Source organism: Hemiscyllium ocellatum, chromosome 37 (genome assembly GCF_020745735.1).
Source record: "Hemiscyllium ocellatum isolate sHemOce1 chromosome 37, sHemOce1.pat.X.cur, whole genome shotgun sequence".
Taxonomy (NCBI): domain Eukaryota; kingdom Metazoa; phylum Chordata; class Chondrichthyes; order Orectolobiformes; family Hemiscylliidae; genus Hemiscyllium; species Hemiscyllium ocellatum.
The window spans coordinates 34,009,999-34,031,953 of NC_083437.1; the positions used below are offsets into that span (position 1 = coordinate 34,009,999).

Sequence of the window (21,955 nt, forward strand, 5' to 3'; positions counted from 1 at the left end):
ATTAGTTTGTATATATTCGTATGCTCGTAGTTCCTCCCCTCTGGATACCAGATTCATTACATAGAATTGCCATGGCTGTATAAAGGCTCTTATTAGTATGGTGGACAAATCTGTACCCAGCTAATCCAAAAAAGGCCACCACGTCTTATAGAAATTCTCAGTTTTATGGTGTACCATACTTGTAGGAAAGTCCAAGGGGATGTGCTCCATGACTAGCTTATGTCAGCCCGCCAGCAACCAGGGAGATTTTCCAACACTCACCCTAATAGAACGTTCTTTCTTGCACAAAAAGTGAGGATACTGAAAAGCCTTTTTTTGTGTGTGTGTGTGTGTGTGTATCTAATGAAAGTGCTTTAACAAAGCAAAGAAGAAGAGATACAGGGTCCCCCTCTGCCTCCGTCCTCAAAGCCTTCTCGATTTCACCTATCACAGCGCTCCAGTATGCCCACAGTCTGTGGCAGGAGCAAAGACTGACTTTACTTTTAGGACACGTTGGAGATCCTTCATGAACCCTGTGGAGAATCTACAATTGCAAGGTGTGGGTCCTGTTGCAAATCAAGATCCTTCTTGCATTTTCCCAGATAACTTCCCATATTTCAGAAGAGATCTCAACATCCAACTCCCTCTCCAAACCTTTACAGAGCCATTCGGTTTCATCCGAGGGAGCCTCCCCCAGTAGATGATAAGTGTTGCTTACAGATAATGTACCCTCAGCATTCAACAGGCTCTTCTCCATGTCAGACCTAGAAGGATCCATTAGAAGTGTGGTCTCTTTTTTTTGTATGAAATTTATAACATAAAATAAATGAATGCGGTCCCTACTGGGCATTCAGTATTTTGAGCCACCTGGTCAAAGGACATCAATGTGTCCCCTTTGAATAAATCACCCAGGCAAGACACGCTGCCCACAGTTTAAACCCAGAGTCCCTCATCCCTGGCTGAAAGCCCGGCATTCCAACTATGGGTGCCAAAAATGATGTTTTGGCAATATTACCTTCACCCTGATGCATTGCCCTCCACGCCTTGACAATTTTGCAAATTATTGGGCTACGGCAATATTTCTTAATTATTCTCATTTTGTCTAAGAACAACAGGCTAATAAGGGGGCATCTTGCCTGAGGTGTTTTGATGTCTAACCAAAGTGAGTGAGGGCCCCCCTCCACCCGACCCCCACCCTGGGCCCAACCATTCATGTAAGATAGCAACGAGCTTACCTGGTAGTTTTGATATTTGGGAGGCTCACTCCTCCCAGTCTGTAAGATAAGTGCAATTTCGTCAATTTAATTCAGGGCCGCTTGCAATACAAGATAAAAGAACTGAACCAGCCGAACTAGCAAAAAGCAGAGGAAGCATTCACATGGGACACAACAGGTGGGGCAAAATGCTCATTTTGTCAACAAAATTAAAATTGCTTGACTGTACACCATTAGTGGGGACCATGGCAAGAGGTTCACTATACAAAACCTCCACCTGCCTGATGAAGGTCTCTCCCAGGGCAAATCACTTCAAAGTATGAAAAAGATATGCCCACTCGCTCCTGTCAAGTGCCTTTTCTACATTTAAGATCACTAATCTCTGTACCGATCACTGTTGACATACTTGGATCATATTAAGTAATTTCTTGACATTGTCTGTTGATCTGCAACCTTTTATGAACCCTGTCTGATCCTCCTCAATGGTTGAGGGCAGTACAGCTTCGAGCCTTAATGCCAGAGTGTTAGGATTTTGAAGTCAACTCCAGGAGTGAAATGAGTCTATAGGTAGCACAGCCTTCCGGAGCCTTCCCTTTTTTAAGAATGAGAGATGTTTGCCTCTCTTAGTCGTGGCCTCCTCCCACCATCTCCGAGAGTCATTAAACAATCTAAGCATCGGCCCTGACAATATACTTATAAATTCCTGTAGAACTCACTGGGGAGCCTGTCAGGACCTGGCACCTTGCCACTCTGGAGCTGCCTCACAGTCCCCTTCAGCTCTTGCTATGACAATGGGGCATTGAGGAGAGACTCTTGTTCAGGGGTCACTCCCAGAAGGTCCAAATTCTTAAGATTCCATCCTAACCCGCCCATTCTCACAGCTTTCAGATTGGTGTAATTCAGTGTAAAATGTCTGGAGTGCTGCATTAATCTTTTAGAATTGTAGGTCAAATTTCCAGTGTCCTCTCTGATCGAAGTAATGGCTTGGGGAGCACTCCTTTTCCTAGCAAAGTACGCTAGGTACTTGCCCGGCTTATCCCCATACTCAAACAAATGTAAGCTCTCTGTTGGCTGTCCGTATGAGCATGGAGTTCAGTGCAGACCAAAGCACCGTGATCCTCTGCAATTTAACAAGCAAGGGCCTGTCAAAGTATGCCTTTTCATCTACTTTCAGATGCGTTTCAAGCTAATGTTGCTGCTCGCTCTTCAGCCAGTAAGAAGTGATAGATTAAGAAATAACCAACCACCTAGCATAGACTTTAGCTGTTTCCCAAAAAATGGATGGGCTACGGGTCGAGCCTAAATTAATATCTAAAAAAGCCCTGAACTCAGTAGAAAAGAATGCAATAAACTTGCTATCCTTGAGGATGAAGGGGTCCAGTTGCCAGTGCCATGAGCCTACCATGGTATCCTTACACTTAACCATTAAATACAGTGGGGTGTGATCAGAAATAAATATTGCCAATTGTACATGATGCCACTAAGCCCAGATGTGCTGCAGAAAAAGATCAATCCTTGTATGGCATTTATGTGGATTCAAAAAGAATGTGATGACCCTGCCAGTAGGGTGAGGGTGCCTCCAAACATCTGCCAACCCCAATTCAACACACAAATCCCTTAATTGTTTAGATTGCAAGGAAGATATTGGCGGGCCTTTGGGCAATCTGTCTACTGTGAGATTTTTGAGGCAATCAAAATCCCCTCCTATGATAATATGTTGAGATGCAAGGTTAACCATTCTAGTAAATGCTTCTGTCAAAAATTTAAGGGGGTGGGCCGGGGGACAGTAAACTCTTAAGATCCTGTATTCTTCCCCGTATATCAAAGCTTAAAGGATTACAAGACTTCTGTGTGTTTTTAATGCACTCTAATAACTTAAATGGGAAATTCTTTCTAACTAAAATTGCCACCCCCTCTACTCCTCGTATTGAAAGATGAAAAATAAACCCAGTCATACCCATTCTGTTGCAGCCTCAATGGTCTACAATATCCAAGTGTGTTTCTTGTAATAAGGCAACATCCACCCTATCCTTTTTAAGCCTGGAAAGTGCCATCTTCCTCTTGACAAGAGAATTACTCCACGCACATTCTCCCTGTGTCTGTGTGGGTTTCCTCCCACAGTCCAAAAATGTGCAGGTTAGGTGAATTGGCCATACTAAATTGCCCGTAGTGTTAGGTATAGGGGTAAATGTAGGGGAATGGGTCTGGGTGGGTTGCGCTTCAGCAGGTCAGTGTGAACTTGTTGGGCCGAAGGATCTGTTTCCACACTAAGTAATCTAATCTAATCTAATGTAATATTCCAGGTGCACCACTTAAACACATCCTGAGCCACAACCTTCTATAGGACCATTTAGACTCCAGAGAGGAAGAACCTGATCTATGTAACCCATCCCTTTTAACATAACTTAGAGATTTAAAGATAAATACTCTATCCATCTCAGGCATCATTTCACACAACCTATTGCCAGAAAGAAGACTCCACCAAATCCTTTTTAAAGAAAAACAAACCCAAACGGCTCTGTCCTCTATGCCTCTTCGGCTGTTCAACTTAAGTCAATGTGTCAGGAAAGTTCTTCGCTTTCTCTGGCAAGTCGAACAAATGTATGGATGCATTATGATTGATCTGAAGCACTGCTGGATACCTTAAAGAATACTGGATCCCAAGCACGCTCAATCTCCCCTTGTTGCCATTGTAGGACTTCCTTTTCTGAACCACTACCACCACCGAGAAGTCTTGAAAACACATGACCCTTGAGCCGCCATATACCAATGTTCTTGAATCCCTCTCCTGGGCTGTAGAGGCTTCCATGACCTTCTGCTTGTCTTTGTAACGATAGAAGCTTACCAGGATAGTGCACAGACGCTGATCTGCACCTGGCTTTCGTGCCACGATCTGGTGAGCTCTTTCAATTGTTATCCTTCCCTTCTCAACCTCCAAACCAAGGAATTCCAGGAACCACGTCACAAAGAACTGCAATGGCTGCTCACCTTCTGTCCCCTCTGGTATGCCAACAACGCGCAAATTCTTTCTTCTGCTCCTGTTTTTGAGATTGTCCTCCAGACCTAACAGACCATAGATCTGTGTTTCCAGGGCTTCAATCCAGCTCTTGGAGGAGTCAGGCTCTGCCTCTACCCCTGCAGCCTGGTGCTCAAGCTCATCCGGTCCTTGTTCCCAAGTTTTGCAGCGTAGCAGATACAGGAGCCAGCTTCTCCTCAGTTTTATTTTTATTCTTTTTTCCTCCCTGGATCTGCGTCCCCAGGACCTCATGAGATTTGGCCAGCTCCTCAACCAGGGTCTGGTGAGTAAGCAAGCCCTCTGCTTCAGAACGCTGAGCCAGGCGAGCTTCCTCTTTTTATTTTCAGCGTTCCCTAGCTGTAAGGCAAAGGTAAGTCATTTTTTTTTTAGGTTTCTAGCCCCTTTACTGTGTCTTTACTCCCTATGTGTTTGGGATGGGTTCTGGCTCTGTTGGGTTGGTGTTGCAGCGCGGGGCCCAGCAAATGTGATCCTAACAGGGCGCCGCCATCTGGGATCCCCCGCCTCCTTCCTTAATTGGTGTTTATATTTGTTGCTTTCCAATCTACTCAACTTTCCAGAAACTAAAGAATTTTGGAAGATAACCAATGTTAATGGTATCTCTGCAATTATTTCTAAGAAGACCCATGGATACAAGGATACAAGAAACTTGTTAATCTTTAGCCCAGTAGTTTGTCATATTTTTTTTTTGCCTTGTGACAGTGATTTGTTTTAAATTTCCTCTCTGCCTTTTCCCTCTTGGTTTTTTAAATATATTTCTGGGATACCTTTTGTGCCTTCTACAGTAACGAATCATTCAAAATATCTGTTCAACACTGACTTGTTTCCCATTACTAGTTCCCCAGTACCATCCCTATAGGAGTTACCACTTATTTCAGCTACTCTTCCTTTTCATATGCTTGTAGAAACTCTGATCCAGATTTTCCAGGGAACGGCAATCTCTCACAGATTGCGAGTACACTCCTTTTTATAAAGAGAAGCTCTGCATTTCTGATCAGAGATTCCAATCAGAGTCACTTTTGAAATGCAGAACCGTACTTCCATTCTGACAAGTCCCACATAGCATAGAACAGTTGGGGGGAATGCGAATCATACCCCTTTGGCACAGCAGTCAGTTTCCATTTTCTGAAACATAAAAGACCAGCATCACAGCTGTTTTGATAGCTGTAGTGCAAAGGGAGCTTACATAAGCTAATTGTGTGCGTCGGCTGCCAAATGAGTAGCATCCAAGGTGGTAAGGGTGCCAGGTAGATGATTGAGTGTTTTTAAGGTAAGTTGGGGTGGGTGGGAGATGTTGAGTCGTGTGTAGTATAAGCTTGAGGGTCACTTTTAATCACTATCCAGGAACTAGAATATGAAAGAAAACCATTAACTTAGTAGAACCCTTCATATTTTCTGATTTTAAATGGAAATTTTGAGAGTTTTGTGTTCTGGGAGTTACCCAGCAGAACCTTCAATTTCTTGGGCAATTCTTTTGGCATTATCTTTTATTCATAAACGTCACTCTTTGCTGGATTCTGAAAAGTTCCAATCTGCCACTAATCTTCACAGAACTGAATGTCATTAAATTCTATGTTTAAATTATAAACATTGCACATATAATAAATTCCCCATCTGTCTCAAGCCATGAGTTGCTCTGGCACTGAATTTTTCTTTTTACAGGAATTCATATTGGTATTTGTCAACCTGACCTCATGTTTCATAACAAGTTGATTAATTAGCCTGAAAGTAGGCTCTTGCACTCTTAACTCCAATTTGAAATTTTGCATTGTTGTTGTATACTGTTTTTCTGTCTCTCCAGTGTATTATCCCTCTTTTCAACGTGCTATTCCATAGTATGAGGAACTAACTGAGACATCACTAGGTTGATGCGTGAGCCTAGATGGCAACTGCCAGCAGATTTTTTTTAACCCCATTCTATGGGCCTGACACTAATTGAGCTTTTAACATTATGCCCTACCTTCTGTTAAGAAATTACCCAAAGGCAAATCTCAAACCTCCTTAAGATGGTTGTATTGTGGTGAATTTACCAAGTTGAATTTACTTAACTGTGAATGTTTCTTAGTTGTGATTTCCACAACTGTTAATACTGATTTGTGCAAGCTCCCAGCTAGTTGAAAGTTATTGCTGATTTATACTGTTTACCCAATCATATCTTTGCAAAATAGCTGTGTTGTTCTGGTTGACCTGTTTGATGCGAAAGATTGTCAGTCTAATTTAATGCCCTTCTAGTCGATATGCTTATAAATATAAAGGCAATAAATGAACTCTAAATGGATCAGTGAAGATGAAAACTGGCGTCCTCAATGTTGGAGGTAGGCAGCACAGTGAAAGCATCTAAGGATTTGAAATGATGTTATTAAAGGAAAAATATCCTTTTATCTATCTTTATTTACATAACCATACAAGGCTAGGTAAGAGATTGCAAAGATATTGATTAGAGTCCTTTTTTTGTTGTTAGCTGTATTTTACACCAAAGCTCAAGAATGTTGAACACATTCCCTCCAAGTACGATCTCAATCAGTTGAGGTGTTTGAAAGAGAACTAGACAGTTAGTTTAGAAGTATAGGTTTCTAGCAATTAAAGGATGAGAACTGAGCTGAATTGACATATAGATGCAGGTTTGAAGGGCTATATTAGGTATTTTTACCCAGAATCATCTATACCAGCAGTTTTATGAAGGATGATAGCTATTCTATTGCCCTGATTTTCCTCTGCTTAAAATACTAATCCACATTTTTTTGTGCAGTCTTGCAGAGGATGTAAATAATGCTGTCTGGCCCTTGACTCTACTACAAGGGGAAACAACATCTCCACATCTACCCTGTTAGGAACTTAAAATATCTGAAGTTTCAAAGGAATTATCCATTCATAACCTCAGTGATTTGCCAATTCTCATTACGTTTCCCAAATGTTGTTACGACAGCAAAATCATCAACCATATTAGTTTTTTTTTGTGTCAAAAGAATAGCTTTTACTTTTTTGTTAAACAAGTCCCCATGTTTAACAGGAATTGATTGTGCTAAATTGATGAGATTCCACATTTACTCATTAAGTTTAAATTCTTGTCAGGAGCAAGAATGCAGGTTTATATGTTTTCTCTTTAAAATTGGGCTACATAAATCAAGCCAATGTTTTAAAATTAGAAATTGGAAAGGATATCAAAGAGAAAATAATGAGTTCTAAGTTACCTAATTATGTGAAGCTTGATTAAATGGTTCCCGAGCTGCCTACTTTATACAGTTTGCACTGAAGGTATTTTTACCACTGCTGGTAGTGTTGCTGCTAGTGTTCTATTCCAACAAAGGCAAGTTGTCGGAAATTCTGTTTTGCAAAAGGTAAACCTTCCATAAAGATACTCTCATTTCTGCATTAATCTTGCTCAGTGCCATAAATATGTGTGTACATTGATCGGTCTGTTTGTCTTTCAACCACATTGTTTTTGTATGTCCGTGTTGTGAGTGTTTTTTTTAATCTTCTGGTTCTCAGATCTTGGAAAGATGAGAGCTCTTTGATTAATTCTAATTTTCCAGTTGCCTTGGTTGAAAACATGCCTACAAGCTAGTGCCATATTACACACACAAACTTGACATTCGAGTGTAATTGTGCATGTAGCTCCACTGGCACACTTTCCCTACATTTTGGTTCCTATCTAATTCCTAACTCTTTTCAGACAACACAGCAATATATAACAACTCCCATCCAATGGGGCTAACATTTCTCTCTGTTCCTTCTGTTTGCAAGTTATATGCTGAGAATTGGGCACAATTCTAAATCTGTGTAGGGCTTTAAACGAGCCTAGTACTGGGTGGACGAGGCTTTTGCTTGCTTCACTTCTGACCATTTGCAGTAGAAAGGGAGGGAAAGGAAATCAGACAATAGATTTTTCTTTGTGGAGCCTAGATGACTGCAATTGAATCAGCTGCATAAATGCTATGTTACTAAAGCAGATCAAAGACTTGGAACAATTATCAGCTGTGCCTCTAATCAAGTGTTCCAGTACAATTACAATACTGGCATCTAGTTAACAATTTGGAAAATTGCCTAAATGTGTCCTGTTCATTTAAAAACTTGGACATAGACTGCTGCTGCACACCGTCCACCTCTTCTCCCTCATCCACCGCCCGGACATGCCCTGGCATGCCCATTTGCCACCGGGCGGTGGATGAGGGAGAAGAGGTGGACGGTCCCCAGTGAAGGGCCCTCTACGCGGGAGTCCTCCCCCTTTCTCTCGGGGATCTGGGGTGGAGGGTGCTGCATGCAGCAGTCCCCTGCAACCGCAGATTGTGGTGGTTCACTGCAATCCCAGCCCAACTGCTTGTTCTGTGGTGCTGTGGAGTCCGTGGACGATGTGTATATTGGGTGTGGGCATTTGCACTCCCTTTTTGATTTCCTCAAAAACCTTCTCTGCTTTTCGTTGCACTTCAGTCCCACGCTCCTGATCTTCGGGCACCCGGTACGGAGGAGGGAGGGCAGGTCTGAAGACCTCCTCGTGGGTCTGCTCCTGGGCCTGGCCAAACTGGTCATAAATAGGTCCAGGCAGCGGGCCGTGGAGGGGGTTGTTAGGGCCGACTGCCTGCCCCTCTTCTGCGGTTATATTAGGGCCCGGGTGTCCTTGGAGAAGGAGAATGCAGTGTCCACCAACACCCTGGAGTTGTGCAGGGAGTGGAGTGCATCATTTCCCCCTCCAACTCTATTTTGATTTAGTCCCTGCCCTCCCCTTCACTGTTTGATCACACAGCATTGCCCTCTTTGATGTGAAGGGCACTGCTTGTCACTGGCCACTCGGGTGTTTTACTATTTTGCTGGTGGTGGAAATTGAATAAAGATTTATGCACTTTTGTCTCTCACTGCGTCTCACACCTGCACACACACACACCATGGGTGCAGGGGAAAAAATAAGCACTACCGCAGTTAGGCGGTAGTGTGGGGGTTAATAAAAAAAAGAAAAAAAAAATAAAGTTCACTCCACCCTGCCCTCCCCTTCACTAAAAAAAAAATCGGACATATCCAATCCAGCCAATTAGAGGCATCATTCCACTCTCAATCATCAGAAGTGATGGACCTTATTAGTGATGTACCATCACGTGGCATTGAGTCAACCTGCTCAATGACATACAGTTTGGGTTCCACCAGGCCCCTCTCAGTTCCTGGCCTCATTACAGCCTTGATCTAAACATGGACAAAAGGGCTAAATTCACGGGAAGGATAAGATGGATGCCTTTGACTGAGTGTAGTATCAAGCAGCCATAGTAAAGTTGGAGCTAGTGAAATTCAGGTGAGAAACTCTCTGCTGGTTTGATTTATACAGAGTACAAGGAAAGACTGTTGCAGTTGTTGGAGGTCAATCACTCAATCACAGGATAATGCAGTGCAGGGCTCCTTGAGATAGCATCCCAGGCCCAACACTGCTTCATCAGTGACCTTGCCTCTACAATAATTGGGATATGTGCTGATTTCATAAGATTTATTGTTGAGGATTTCTTGTTTACTGATGATGTGTCCAAATAGCGCAATACGTGGGCAACATTCGTGCTTGGGGTCATTGTGACATGAATCGTTCTTGCCAAATAAGGACCATCTCCAACAAGAGAGAACCAAGTGCAAACCCATCCAGGACAAACCAAACTGTGTGATTGTCACCCCAATCATGATCTTGCATTTACTGTATCCACAAATGAGAGACAGTGACAGAAGTGTGTACAACATACCAAATGCACTGCAGAAATCTGCCAAGCCTCCTCCTAAAACATCATCCTGACTTGGAACCATATCATTGTTTCTTTTCTGTTGTCAGGTAATAAGTCTTTACTCACTAACAATACTATGAGATTAACTACTCTAGATAGATTACAGCAGTTCAAAAAGGCAGCTCATATTGACTTTCTTGAGGATAGTTAGAGCCAGATAGTAAGTGCTGACTTTGTCAGACATGTGCATATTCCTGAAAAGAATATTTTTTAAAAATTGGGTTCTGAAGATATGCATCTCAGAAATTTTAGGGGTTAAGAGGAGGTTAAGTACAGTGCAGGTGGGGTGTGAGGCAATGGAAGGTTCTGAACAACAAGATAACTGTTTAAAAATTGAAGCACTAGTGGAAAGAGAATGAGTGCTATTCGGCAAACAATGTTGTTTACTGAAATGAACTTGTTGCAAGTTGTGGGAGCATAATTTGTGGTGAACTCCAGTTTATGTAGGGTTGGAAATGGGAGGCTAGTCAAACAATCACTAGTAGTCAAATAAGCAACTCAATGCAATAATCAGTTCTGTGCTAGAGCAATAAGTCACCCAGTGCATAGTGGCTGGGCTATAATTTGCTGGTTGAACTTAAAACAAAAGAAATGATTAGAATACAACAGAAGTGACATTATGGAAAGCAAATTACATTCTTAACTGCCAGTGCTTGTAATTATTGCCGCCCTCTGAGAAGAAAAGACTGAAAGGAGATTTGAATGAGGTTTTCCAAGGAGAAAGTGAGGACTGCAGACACTGGAGAGTCAGAGTTGAGAGTGTGCTGCTGGAAAAGCACAGCAGGTCAGGCAGCATCTGGGGAGCAGGAGAATCGATGTTTCGGGCACAAGCCCTTCATCAGGAATGAGGTCTTCCAAATTGTGAGGGGTCTGTACAGAGTAAACAGAGGAACTGTTCCTGTTTGTGAAAGGGTCAAGAATGAAAGAGTACATCTAAAATAATTTGCAAAAGATGAAAATGAATGTGAGAAAGCACCACCTGTGCACAACAGTTTTGCATACGGTAGAGACATTCAAGAGGGCACTAATTGATTTTTTTTCAAGATAGAAATAATATGCATGATTATAGGGAGCGTACAAGAAAATAGTACGGAGCTGTGGTCATTTGAAAAGTTGATATAGACATAATGGTCCAAAAAAACTTCCATATCTTACCAATTCTGTGATTTCTGAGCAATTCTTCTCCCAGTGAGAGCCCACTTGCCAACCAATCAGTACTTTTTTGTCTCTTACACAGTGAAATACTGGTTTCACTTTACATTGATATTTCTTGCGAATTATTATCCTGATGAGTACAAGATGGAAAGTTTCAGTAGAATGTTGGTTTTGTTTTAGCCATGAACCAAAATAATACAAGGAATCACAGGTTCCATATGATGCCATTAATGTGTTCTGCAGGATATGACATAAAACCTAGATTATCTGAACACTTGCTGCATTGTAATATGTTTTGCTGAATCCAGTGTGGGTCTCTTGAATTGATCGTGTTGTATAGAACTACCATGGAAATCTATGAAGAGGTTTAATGGAATTCTGAATTCACTTATACTGGTTTTGATGTAGTAAGTTTTTCTTTTGTTTAAATCTTCACATTGCCAATTAAAAATTTGAAAAAATTACATTTCTTATGAACAAAGTTCAACTCTGCCAGTATCACTTTTTCATTTTCAACATATGCGTTCTAAAAGACTCCCACTATGTGTGTATTGTACTTTCTTTACATGGGATCATCAACGGACATTTTCCACTTTAAAGTCAAATATGACATTTTTAAACGAGGACTGACTGCATACATAAGTTCAGTGATTATCTGGTAGAATGGACCCATAGTATGCCTCACATGTGTAGCATCAAGGGAACTTCAATTGGAAAGACAAAAATGAAAGCAACGAGAGAAAAGGCTGACTGCCCAATCTTCTATCAGCAGTGATCCATCTCCTGCAGACACATCTGTGTTTTAATCTTTCCAAGGATATACAAAATCCGGGTTAGAAACCAGCTTCAGCTCTAGGCTGTATGTGGCCTTCTGTCCTGGAGTGTATACTAATGTACTTCAGAGACAGACTTAAAAAGGGAAAAACCATGCCGTCACTGAGTGGTGTTAGCCAGCCATTCTGAAAAGGAACCAAGCCAAAAGAATTTCAATTGACCTGCACACCTAAGTGTTTCTCAATCAACTATTCTCCTACCAATGTCAGCACCACTGGCAATATACACTGTAATGAGTGCAGCATTCTATTATGAGCTGCCAGAGGAAGTGGTGGAAGCTGGAACAAGTACAACCTTTTAAAAGACATCTGGATGGGTTGATGAATAGGAAGGGCTTAGAGGGATATGGGCCAAATGCTGGCAAATGGGACTAGATTAATTGAGGATATTTGGTCAGCGTAGACGAGTCCGACCGAAGGGTCTGTTTCTATGCTATACATCTCTATGACTGTCTAATCTTCAAAGAAATCAAAGGCTCGTCTGTAATTTGTAAACATTTTTGTATTCACTTTTGATTTTATCTGTGTGTATGTTCATTGCATTGTCATGTGTTCTCATGTCTTTAGTGACTAATAAACTTGTACTTGTTGATTCAAGGAAGTCTGGTTAAATTGGCTCCTTTTTAAACATAGATTAATGTGGTCTGGGGGAAAAGTGCCCCTGCCCCAGGAGCTTAATGATTTGTGATTTCACATCTGGGGAATTGGGGAAAATTATTCAGGGATTGATGTAACATTTCAAAGAAATCATGACTTATGAGTAGTTTGAAGCAGAGGGTGGTACGTGTATGGAGTGAGCTGCCAAAGGCTGTGGTGGAGGCTGGTACAATTGCAACATTTAAAAGGCATTTGGATGGGTATATGAATAGGAAGGGTTTGGAGGGATATGGGCCGGGTGCTGGCAAGTGGGACTAGTTTGGGTTGGGATATCTGGCTGGCAAGGATGGGTTGGACCGAAGGATCTGTTTCCATGCTGTACATCTCTATGACCCTATAACAGTTTAATATTTAATTCATGTTGTAAAGCTGTTTTAAGTATTTTATTGCATATTTATTTTTGTTCTAGGAGGCACTGATGAAGCTTCACTCCTCACCAGGGCACGATGTTATGCACATCTTAACCAGAAGAAAACTGCGATCTTTGATTTTGGCACAATTCTAAAGGCAAACCCAAACCATGTACAAGCACGATGTGGACGAGCCTTCATGTATGTGATCCTTAATAAAAAAGAGGTAATTGCTGCCGATGTTATCACAAACTTTGAGAATAATTTCACCCAATTGAAATAATTCATTTTTTTTATTATTGCCACAGTTGGTAACATCCAATATGAAACTGAAATCTTGAATTGAGGTATAGAGTTAACTAGCCTTATCTGCTCCAAGCAACCACTTACACCCAAGTTTTTCCATTTTTTTTAGAACAGGGTGATTTATTTTAACTACAGGTTTTTAAATAATATAAATTATGTTCTTTGTTTCAATACTAGCCGAATTGTTCAGGTAAATTGACTTCTTTTTACTTCATTAATATATTTTTAATATTAAAAATCTGGATCATTTTGTCAGTCTATTTTCTTTGAAAATAGGTTTAGTTGCTTGAATTTTTCTTCTTAACCGGTTTCCAAAACTTATAATTATTTTTTTCCTTCTCCGGCCCTGTCTGCTGCATTTGCATCCTTTTTGGCTCAGGGTGAGCAAAACTGCATACCACGCTTCAGAATGAGCCTCTTTAGAGATTTGTTCTGGCCTGTGCTCTAACAGTGTACACATAACATCAAGGACAGTGATTGAATTCTAAATACTACATTTGTAATCCTTCTATGCATCTAATTTCAATACAACTACTTAAGCTTTCTTTTTATGAAAGGAAAAAAGAGGTGTTTTGAACTCTTAGTTTTCTCACCTTTTGATCTGTGTTCTCACTGAGATGTGAGCGGTACACTGTCTTTATCTAATTCCATTACGCTATGAATCACAAAAAAAAATTAGTTCCTTTACCAAATACCAATACGACCAATGGTATTTTTCTCTATCTTAGACTGTAAAGAAACCTGCTTGATGGATCTTATTTCACTTTAAGACAAAATTCCTGAAGGTCTGGTAGAGGAGATGTTGACACTAGACCCTAGCAGCCTGGCCCAAAAGTTATCAGTTAACAGCATTCCCTAACATGGAGAAGACAACAGTTACGAGATTTCAATCGACTGAGACTCACTCTGTTCCCTTAGAACTCCTCTTCGGTATCCCCGGAATTCTCACAAGTAATCTAATGAACATTTTGCAACTGGCTCCTCCCCTATTACTGAGCAGAATTGAATATTACCAATCAGAATCTCTTGGAATGGTGCTGTCTATAAATCATAGAATCCCATTCAGTAGGGAAGCAGGCCATTCAGCCAGTTGAATCCACACCGATCTTCCGAGGAGCATCCAATCCTAACCCCAACCCTATCCTTGTGACGTACCCTGCATTTCCCATGGCTAACCCATATAGCCTGCACATCACTGGACACAGGTGAACAATTTACCATGGCCAATCCACCTCACTTGCACATCTTTGGACAGTGGGAGGAAACCATACTGACGTGGGGAGAATGTGCAAACTCCACACCAGCCTTAGGGTGGAATTGAACGTGGGTTCCTGGCGCCATAAGGCAGCAGTGCTAGCCACTCTGCCCGTCCTATCATATTATCAATAATAAATTGCTGACTTGCTCAGTACATAAAAGGATACAAATAGAGGCTTTCATCACAGTGGATTGACTTAACAATGACTATTATTGTGTGACAGCATATAATGTAGTGTCACTGGACTAGTTATACAAATATGCAAGGTACCCATGATGCGTTTTGTCTGTGGGACTTGTGTACTAAATGCGTGTACACATCAGAGATTTGTTTTGAATGTGACATTTGAAAATCATGTCCCTGCACTCTTCCACATACACTACTCCCATTCTGGTGAGCGAAATAACATTTAGTACACAAGTCCCACAGACAAAACGCATCGTGGGTACCTTGCATATTTGTATAACTTTTAAAAATTGCTCATGGGATGTAGGTGTGGCTGATGAGACCAGCATTTATTGATTTGTTTTGTAACAAAAATCAAATGACCACAAATGTGATTTTGACACATACAATTAGGATGAATAGGAAAGATTTATACTATTGTAAGCCTGCATATTTTGACAGAACCTTCGACAGTATAACATGTCATCAGGCTTTTTCTTCAGACTTCAAATTTCAGTATAATTTAAGTTTGGGCACATCCATTCTCAACTGATATCTGCTTCAGTTACTAATTTATTCTTCAATGCTTCAAACCTTTGAGATACAGATATCTATAGTTGCCTTGATAAATGTTTCAAAATACAGCCAACAGCTGGAACAAAAAAGAAAGAAATGACCCTATTGCTAAAGGCATTGATTAACCATTCAGGCAAAATAATAGAACTGACACCTTGATGGCTCATTTAATCCACATTTATAAACCAAGTTCTTCTTAATTTTCATTTCATTGGTAAAGAACTGAGAAGGGCATGAAGACCTGCACAATTTGTTCCCTGTTGATGAAAATAAATGCTTTATTTTGACCTTCATGCCATCCTTTCCCCATCTATAACTTCCTTGCGTGTGGGGTGCAGTTTTACAGATAGATGATACTAATGCTTTGCTTTTCTTTGATATACGTTGGTCAGCTGGGTGTCTGAAGTGTACTGACACTTTTAACAGTCCTGAAGAATTCCCAAACAGAGTAATTTGAGATATCTAATTCAAGTTTTGGTTTGACTGATATTGAAGATTTCATTGCCCAAAGCCCCACTCCATCCTCAGAAGTACACTTAGCCCAGAGAATTTAGGCACAAATTACAAATACTCATGGCTTACTAACGAACAAGTATAAATACATAGTGTATTGAAATTTATAGTGTTCAACCAACTAAAATCATGCAGTTTATCAGCAAAGGAGAACATTGTCATTACTTGTCGAGTTGATACTAGCCAATTTGTTAGGACATTGGTTCAAAGAATTAGCTGAAACAGAATGAGAAGTATTTAGTCCTGATGACGCATTTTATTTTTTTAAATAGATATTTTTATTGAAAATTTAACATTTTTACAAGTTTACAAAAGAAAACTAAACAAAACAAGTATAAACATTAATCTACAGTTAAATCTTAAATAAATGATAACCAAAATCTGTCAAACAAGAAAACAGAAATACCAAGAGAAAAAAAAGACAAAACTCAACTAACTACCCGTCTAACTTACAACTAACCAGAGTGTATCATTAAAATTCTTACATTATTCAAGAGAAAAACAAAACCCAACAGATAACACATAAATTGAGCAGTGATATACATGCTCGGAATGTGTTAACGTCAGATCACAACAAAACCCGTATTTATCCAAAACATCCTGAGTATAGAGCATATAAAATTCACAAAAATAAAAGCTCTTTAGTACATTCAGATCAATATAATTAAAAAAACTATTTCTAAATAGTAAAAAAAAGTATAAAATATATTTAAATGGCGATCTTCCCCCTTATTCCCAGGGGACATCGTTTCCTTTCCAAAAAACCCATCATAACCTCTCCCAACCAGTGCCCCACCCTTGACCCAGGCAGCCCACGATAGGATAAAGAAAATTCAAGTATACTGCTGAACTAGAACTAACAGTGAGTACCCTATCTTCCCTACCCACCTCTCCCCCCCCCCCCCCCCCCCCCCCCCACCACCACCAACGCCTGGGTATATTTGCTAATGTTAATACTATATATGACTATAAAATTACAGTGTCAGCAAATAATAATTAAATTTATTAATACAAAATAACAGGGGAAAACAACTCTGCTCCCAAGGACAAAGATAAAATAAGATAAGGTAGCCACCTTCCCCGCCCCCCCCCCCCCCATCTTCATTTAACTAGATCCCATGGCCTATATATAAAAGGGGTGAAGAAAATCGCTATCTAAAGGATGAATAAATAAACCCTTCTCCCCACCCCCCAGAGATAATATTAAACAGTAAGGTAATGAAAGGGAAAAAAAAGGGGGTAAACTGGGGTAGGGGTAGGGCAAAACAACATCAATTAACTTCCATTTGTCTAAGAAAGTCCAAAGGTTCCTTGGCCTTCTCCGGTGATCCGAAGTTATACACGGACCCTTCATGGCTGAAGCATCATATAGCTGGGTAGCGCAAGGGGTATTGAATGTTTAAATCCCTTAAACGCTTCTTTGCTTCATCAATCACCTTCCGCTTTCAGACCAAAGCTGGGGAAAAGTCCTGAAATACATTAATCTTGGATCCTTTATAAGTCATGGCTTGGGGATCTTTCCCAAGATTTCTGGAGGCGTCCAAGAGCATTTGTCTCCTCTTATAGCTCTGCAGCCGGAACAGGACCGGGCGGGGGCACTGGTTCGAGCCGGGCTCGCGTAATGCAACCCAGTAGGCCCATCTACCCTTACCTGGCCTGATCCAGTCTTCAGATTCAATAACTGCAGAAGCCACTGTTCAAGGAACTTTGTAAGCTGGCCGCCTTCTTCCCGTTTGGGAAGGCCCAGCAAACGAATATTTTTTCGACGATCTCGATTCTCAAGGTCATCAATGTGATTGTCTAAGGTCCGGACTTGCTGCTCGAGAGTCCGGACCCGATCCACAGCCGATTCTGCAATGGCCTTTAGCTCCGCCCCTCCGACTCGGCATTCAATTTCTTCGATGTCTCGGCCGTGCTTTTGTAGCGCAGCCGAGAGTGAATTCCATCGACTTCAGGACTCTTCAATGAAAGCATCAATCTTCGCATCGAGTTTGGAGATTAGTTCCGCGAGACTTGCCACCGTAGGTAAGTCCCCCAGGGAGCTGTGAACGCCTCTGCTGCAGCTGGGGAGGGTGGGGGAGGGGCTCCTGCCTGCTGAGAACTGCGGGCTCCTTTCCCCCTAGTCATTTTTACAGGAGACTGAACTGTTTAAATTTAGTACTGAACCACTAATTACATTAAGTAAAAACTATTATTAATTGATTTGGTGAGTGTGGTGGAGGAGGGTGGCCCACTTCGCCTAGGTCTTGGGAGGAGCACTATAGACTCTGACTTGCTGAGTCGCCGCTATCTTGGATCTCCCCTAATGACCCATTAATGATTCAACAATATTTAATAATAATTTAAGAGCTCTTGTGGCATAGTGGTAGTGTCTTTAACTTGAGGCATAGGACCCAGCTGGGTTCAAGTCCATTTCATCCATGTTAATTAAAAATATCTGAAACATTACTACCTAGTACCATGCACTGCCCAGTTCATGTTAGGTTGCAGCATATGCGATAAATGTGACGTTTTTGTTCTAACTTTACATCATTGAAGCATTAGAGATATTTTGACCCCAAAGGCACAGAAATTATCTTTGTCCCCTATTTACCCACCCAGCTGTAAGAAGGAGATTATTGTAGGTTAAGCAACTAAGATGTGAATTTGAACCTTTCCACCCAACCTGATAGGGTTGTTGAGAAGGCGTATAGTGTGTTGGCTTTCATTAGCGGGGGATTGAGTTTAAAAGCCGCGAGGTTATGCCACAGCCCTATAATGCCCTTGTTGGACTACACTCGGAATATTGTGTTCCATTCTGGTCGCCTCAATATAGAAAGGATGTGGAAGCTCTAGAAAAGGTACTGAGGAAATTTACCAGGATGCTGCCTGGACTGGAGGGTAGGTCTTATGAAGAAAGGTTGAGGGAGCTAGGGCTTTTCTCAGTTGAGTAAAGAAGGATGAGAGGTGACTTGATAGAGGTGTACAAGATGATGACAGGCAAAGATAGAGTGGATAGCCAGAGACTTTTTCCCAGGATGGGAATGGCTATCACAAGGGGATATAATTTTAAGGTGATTGGAGGAAAGTTTAGGGGAGATGTCAGAGGTAGGTTCTCTACACAGCGTGATGGGTGCATGGAATGCACTGCCAGCAGTGGTAGTAGAGTCAGATACATTAAGGAGATTTAAGCGACAGTTTTAGATTAGATTCCCTACAGTGTGGAAACAGGCCCTTCGGCCCAACAAGTCCACACCGCCCCTCCGAAGAGCAACCCACCCAGATGCATTCCCCTATATTTACCCCTTCACCTAACACTACGGGCAATTTAATGTGGCCAATTCACCTAACCTGCACATCTTTGGACTGTGAGAGAAAACCGAAGTACCCGGAGGAAACCCACGTAGACACGGGGAGAATGTGCAAACTCCACACAAACAGCTGCCTGAGGCAGGAATTGAACCCGGGTCTCTGGTGCTGTGAGACAGCAGTACTAACCATGGTGCCACCGTGCCACCCCCGTTGAATAGGCACGTGGATGATTGTAAATGAATGTGTGTCAAGTCTCCAGGTAACTTCGTCCAATAGTTTCCCACAAAGCCTGAAATATCCTCAATAACTTTAGATTAGATGGCTGCCTCAATATAGTGTTCATACCTACAATCAGGATACAAATATGAAGCCATCTCAAATGTAATAAATTCATCATCACATGCCAATATTACTTTTAAAAATATTTGATTTAAGATGCTTTAACAAATTGACATACTGGCTCAGAGACTTATTCCTCTAACACAGTTCCAAATGAAGTCAGTTATAACATCTGATAGGAGCAGTCAGCTAATTCAGCACACTAGGTTTCAAACATGGACCTGTATACATTATACAGCTCAGAACTACACCACCAAAGGTCACTCAACATTTGAGTTATCAGAAAACAACCATATCCTAAATCAAAGAAAACATTAGTAAGCATTCTGTCAGTATAATGTTTGCATATTAATTTTCAGACTTAAAAGTAAAATGTGTACTTGAGGCAACATTTGCTATTTTTAAACAGCAAGAAAATGTCCAACTTCATAAGTCATGTCACTTAACACTTTCTTGTCCTCACTTCACTTTCTCTGGGATCTAATTGTGTGCTTCTTGCTTTTTAGAGCCTGTATTGCTGAAAGTAAGTTACAGAGATTTGAAATGAAAGCAAATAACACACTAAATTACTGTAGAAGAGGAGAACTTGAGTTGTTAAGGATCTTTTAAGTGATGACTTTGAGTACCATCTTGTGTCCAAATCAAAGAAACACTGTCTGGTTGGATGCTTTAATTCAGCTGATTCAAATGAATCAGTTGATCTTAACAGCTAGACATTGCAACTTAGGCTAAAAAACATGAGGAATTTTAACAAATTATTTCTGTTTCAAAGTGTTGACATATGTTGGTTAATAATTGCATAAGTATTGCCATAAAATTGCTGGGTTACAGATAAATAAGCTGGTGGATACCTAATTGAGCACATTGACTCAAGTGCAATGTAATAAATTGGGATTGATATTTTGAGATCTATTTCATGCATTTTTTAATTTTCAAAAGTGGTATCCTAATAGAGGAAATTATAAATTAAATAAAGTGTGTTTTGGAAATAACAATTTATGTTAAACTTACTGAATGTCAATGTGAGAACATGAATGAGAAAATCCTGCTCAGCTAACATTTAAATTGGCTGGCTCGACTTGAGATACCCAACCATTTCATTGATAGCCTTTTCCTACCCAAAATACTTTGCAAAGAATTGGCAATTAGATTTGCATATCATGTACTATTATATAACTGCTTTGTAAAAGTATATTGATGGAGTTATGTCAGTGATCGGGGTTTTGTAAAGTTGCTGCCTGTTCAAATTGTTAACTATTTGAAATTTGGCAATGTTTGTTTGACTTTCTCTGTACATTTTTTATCTATGAATGCTTGCAAATCCACCAGTAAATTTAGTCTTGAGCAGTCATTTTCTTTTGAGATTGACAGGTTAGCACTGCTGCCTCACAGCGCCAGAGACCCGGGTTCAATTCCCGCCTCAGGCGACTGACTGTGTGGAGTTTGCACGTTCTCCCCGTGTCTGCGTGGGTTTCCTCCGGGTGCTCCCGTTTCCTCCCACAGTCCTAAAATATGCAGGTTAGGTGAATTGGCCATGCTAAATTGCCCATAGTGTTAGATGAAGGGGTAAATGTAGGGGAATGGGTGCTCTTCGGAGGGTCGAAGAGCCTGTTTCCAAACTAAGTAATCTCATCTAATCTAATCAGTCTGATTTTGGTTAACTCAGTGTATTTTCTTTTTGAATAGGCATTCCATTTTGTTTTTAATATAAATGATATGATAGTATTCCAGGTTCAGGTGCAAGTCATACATGATGCAGTGTTTACACTAAGACCATAAGACCATAACACACAGGAGTGGAAGTAAGGCCATTCGGCCCATCGAGTCCACTCTGCCATTCAAACATGGCTGATGAGCATTTCAACTCCACTTACCAGCATTCTCCTCGTAGCCCTTACTTTCTTGAGACATCAAGACTTTATCAATCTCTGCCTTGAAGACATTTAGCGTCCCGGCCTCCACTGCACTCTGCGGCAATGAATTCCACAGACCCACCACTCTCTGGCTGAAGAAATGTCTCCGCATTTCTGTTCTGAATTTACCCTCTCTAATTCTAAGGCTGTGTCCACGGGTCCTAGTCTCCTTGCCTAATGGAAACAATTTCCTAGTGTCCACCCTTTCCAAGCCATGTATTATCTTGTAAGTTTCTATTAAGTCTCCCCTAAATCTTCTAAACTCCAATGAATACAATCCCAGGATCCTCAGCCGTTCCTCGTATGTTAGACCTACCATTCCAGGGATTATCCATGTGAATCTCCGCTGGACACGCTCCAGTGCCAGTATGTCCTTCCTGAGATGTGGGGACCAAAACTGGACACAGTACTCCAAATGGGGCCTAACCAGAGCTTTATAAAGTCTCAGTAGCACAACGGTGCTTTTATATTCCAACTCTCTTGAGATAAATGACAACATTGCATTCATTTTCTTAATCACAGACTCAACCTGCATGTTTACCTTTAGAGAATCTTCAACTAACACTCCCAGATCCCTTTGTACTTTGGCTTTACGAATTTTCTCACCTTTTAGAAAGTAATC

General features: G+C 41.0%; 1 protein-coding gene across 1 annotated transcript in view; it reads left to right on the forward strand.

Moving 5' to 3' along the window:
* ttc34 (tetratricopeptide repeat domain 34) overlaps positions 1 to 21,955 on the forward strand; it is a 79,519-nt gene that overhangs the window by 42,435 nt on the left and 15,129 nt on the right. Inside the window, exon 5 of the mRNA XM_060851954.1 lies at positions 13,032 to 13,198. Within this exon, the coding sequence (XP_060707937.1) occupies positions 13,032 to 13,198 (167 nt within the window). The remainder of the gene's footprint in view (positions 1 to 13,031; positions 13,199 to 21,955) is intronic.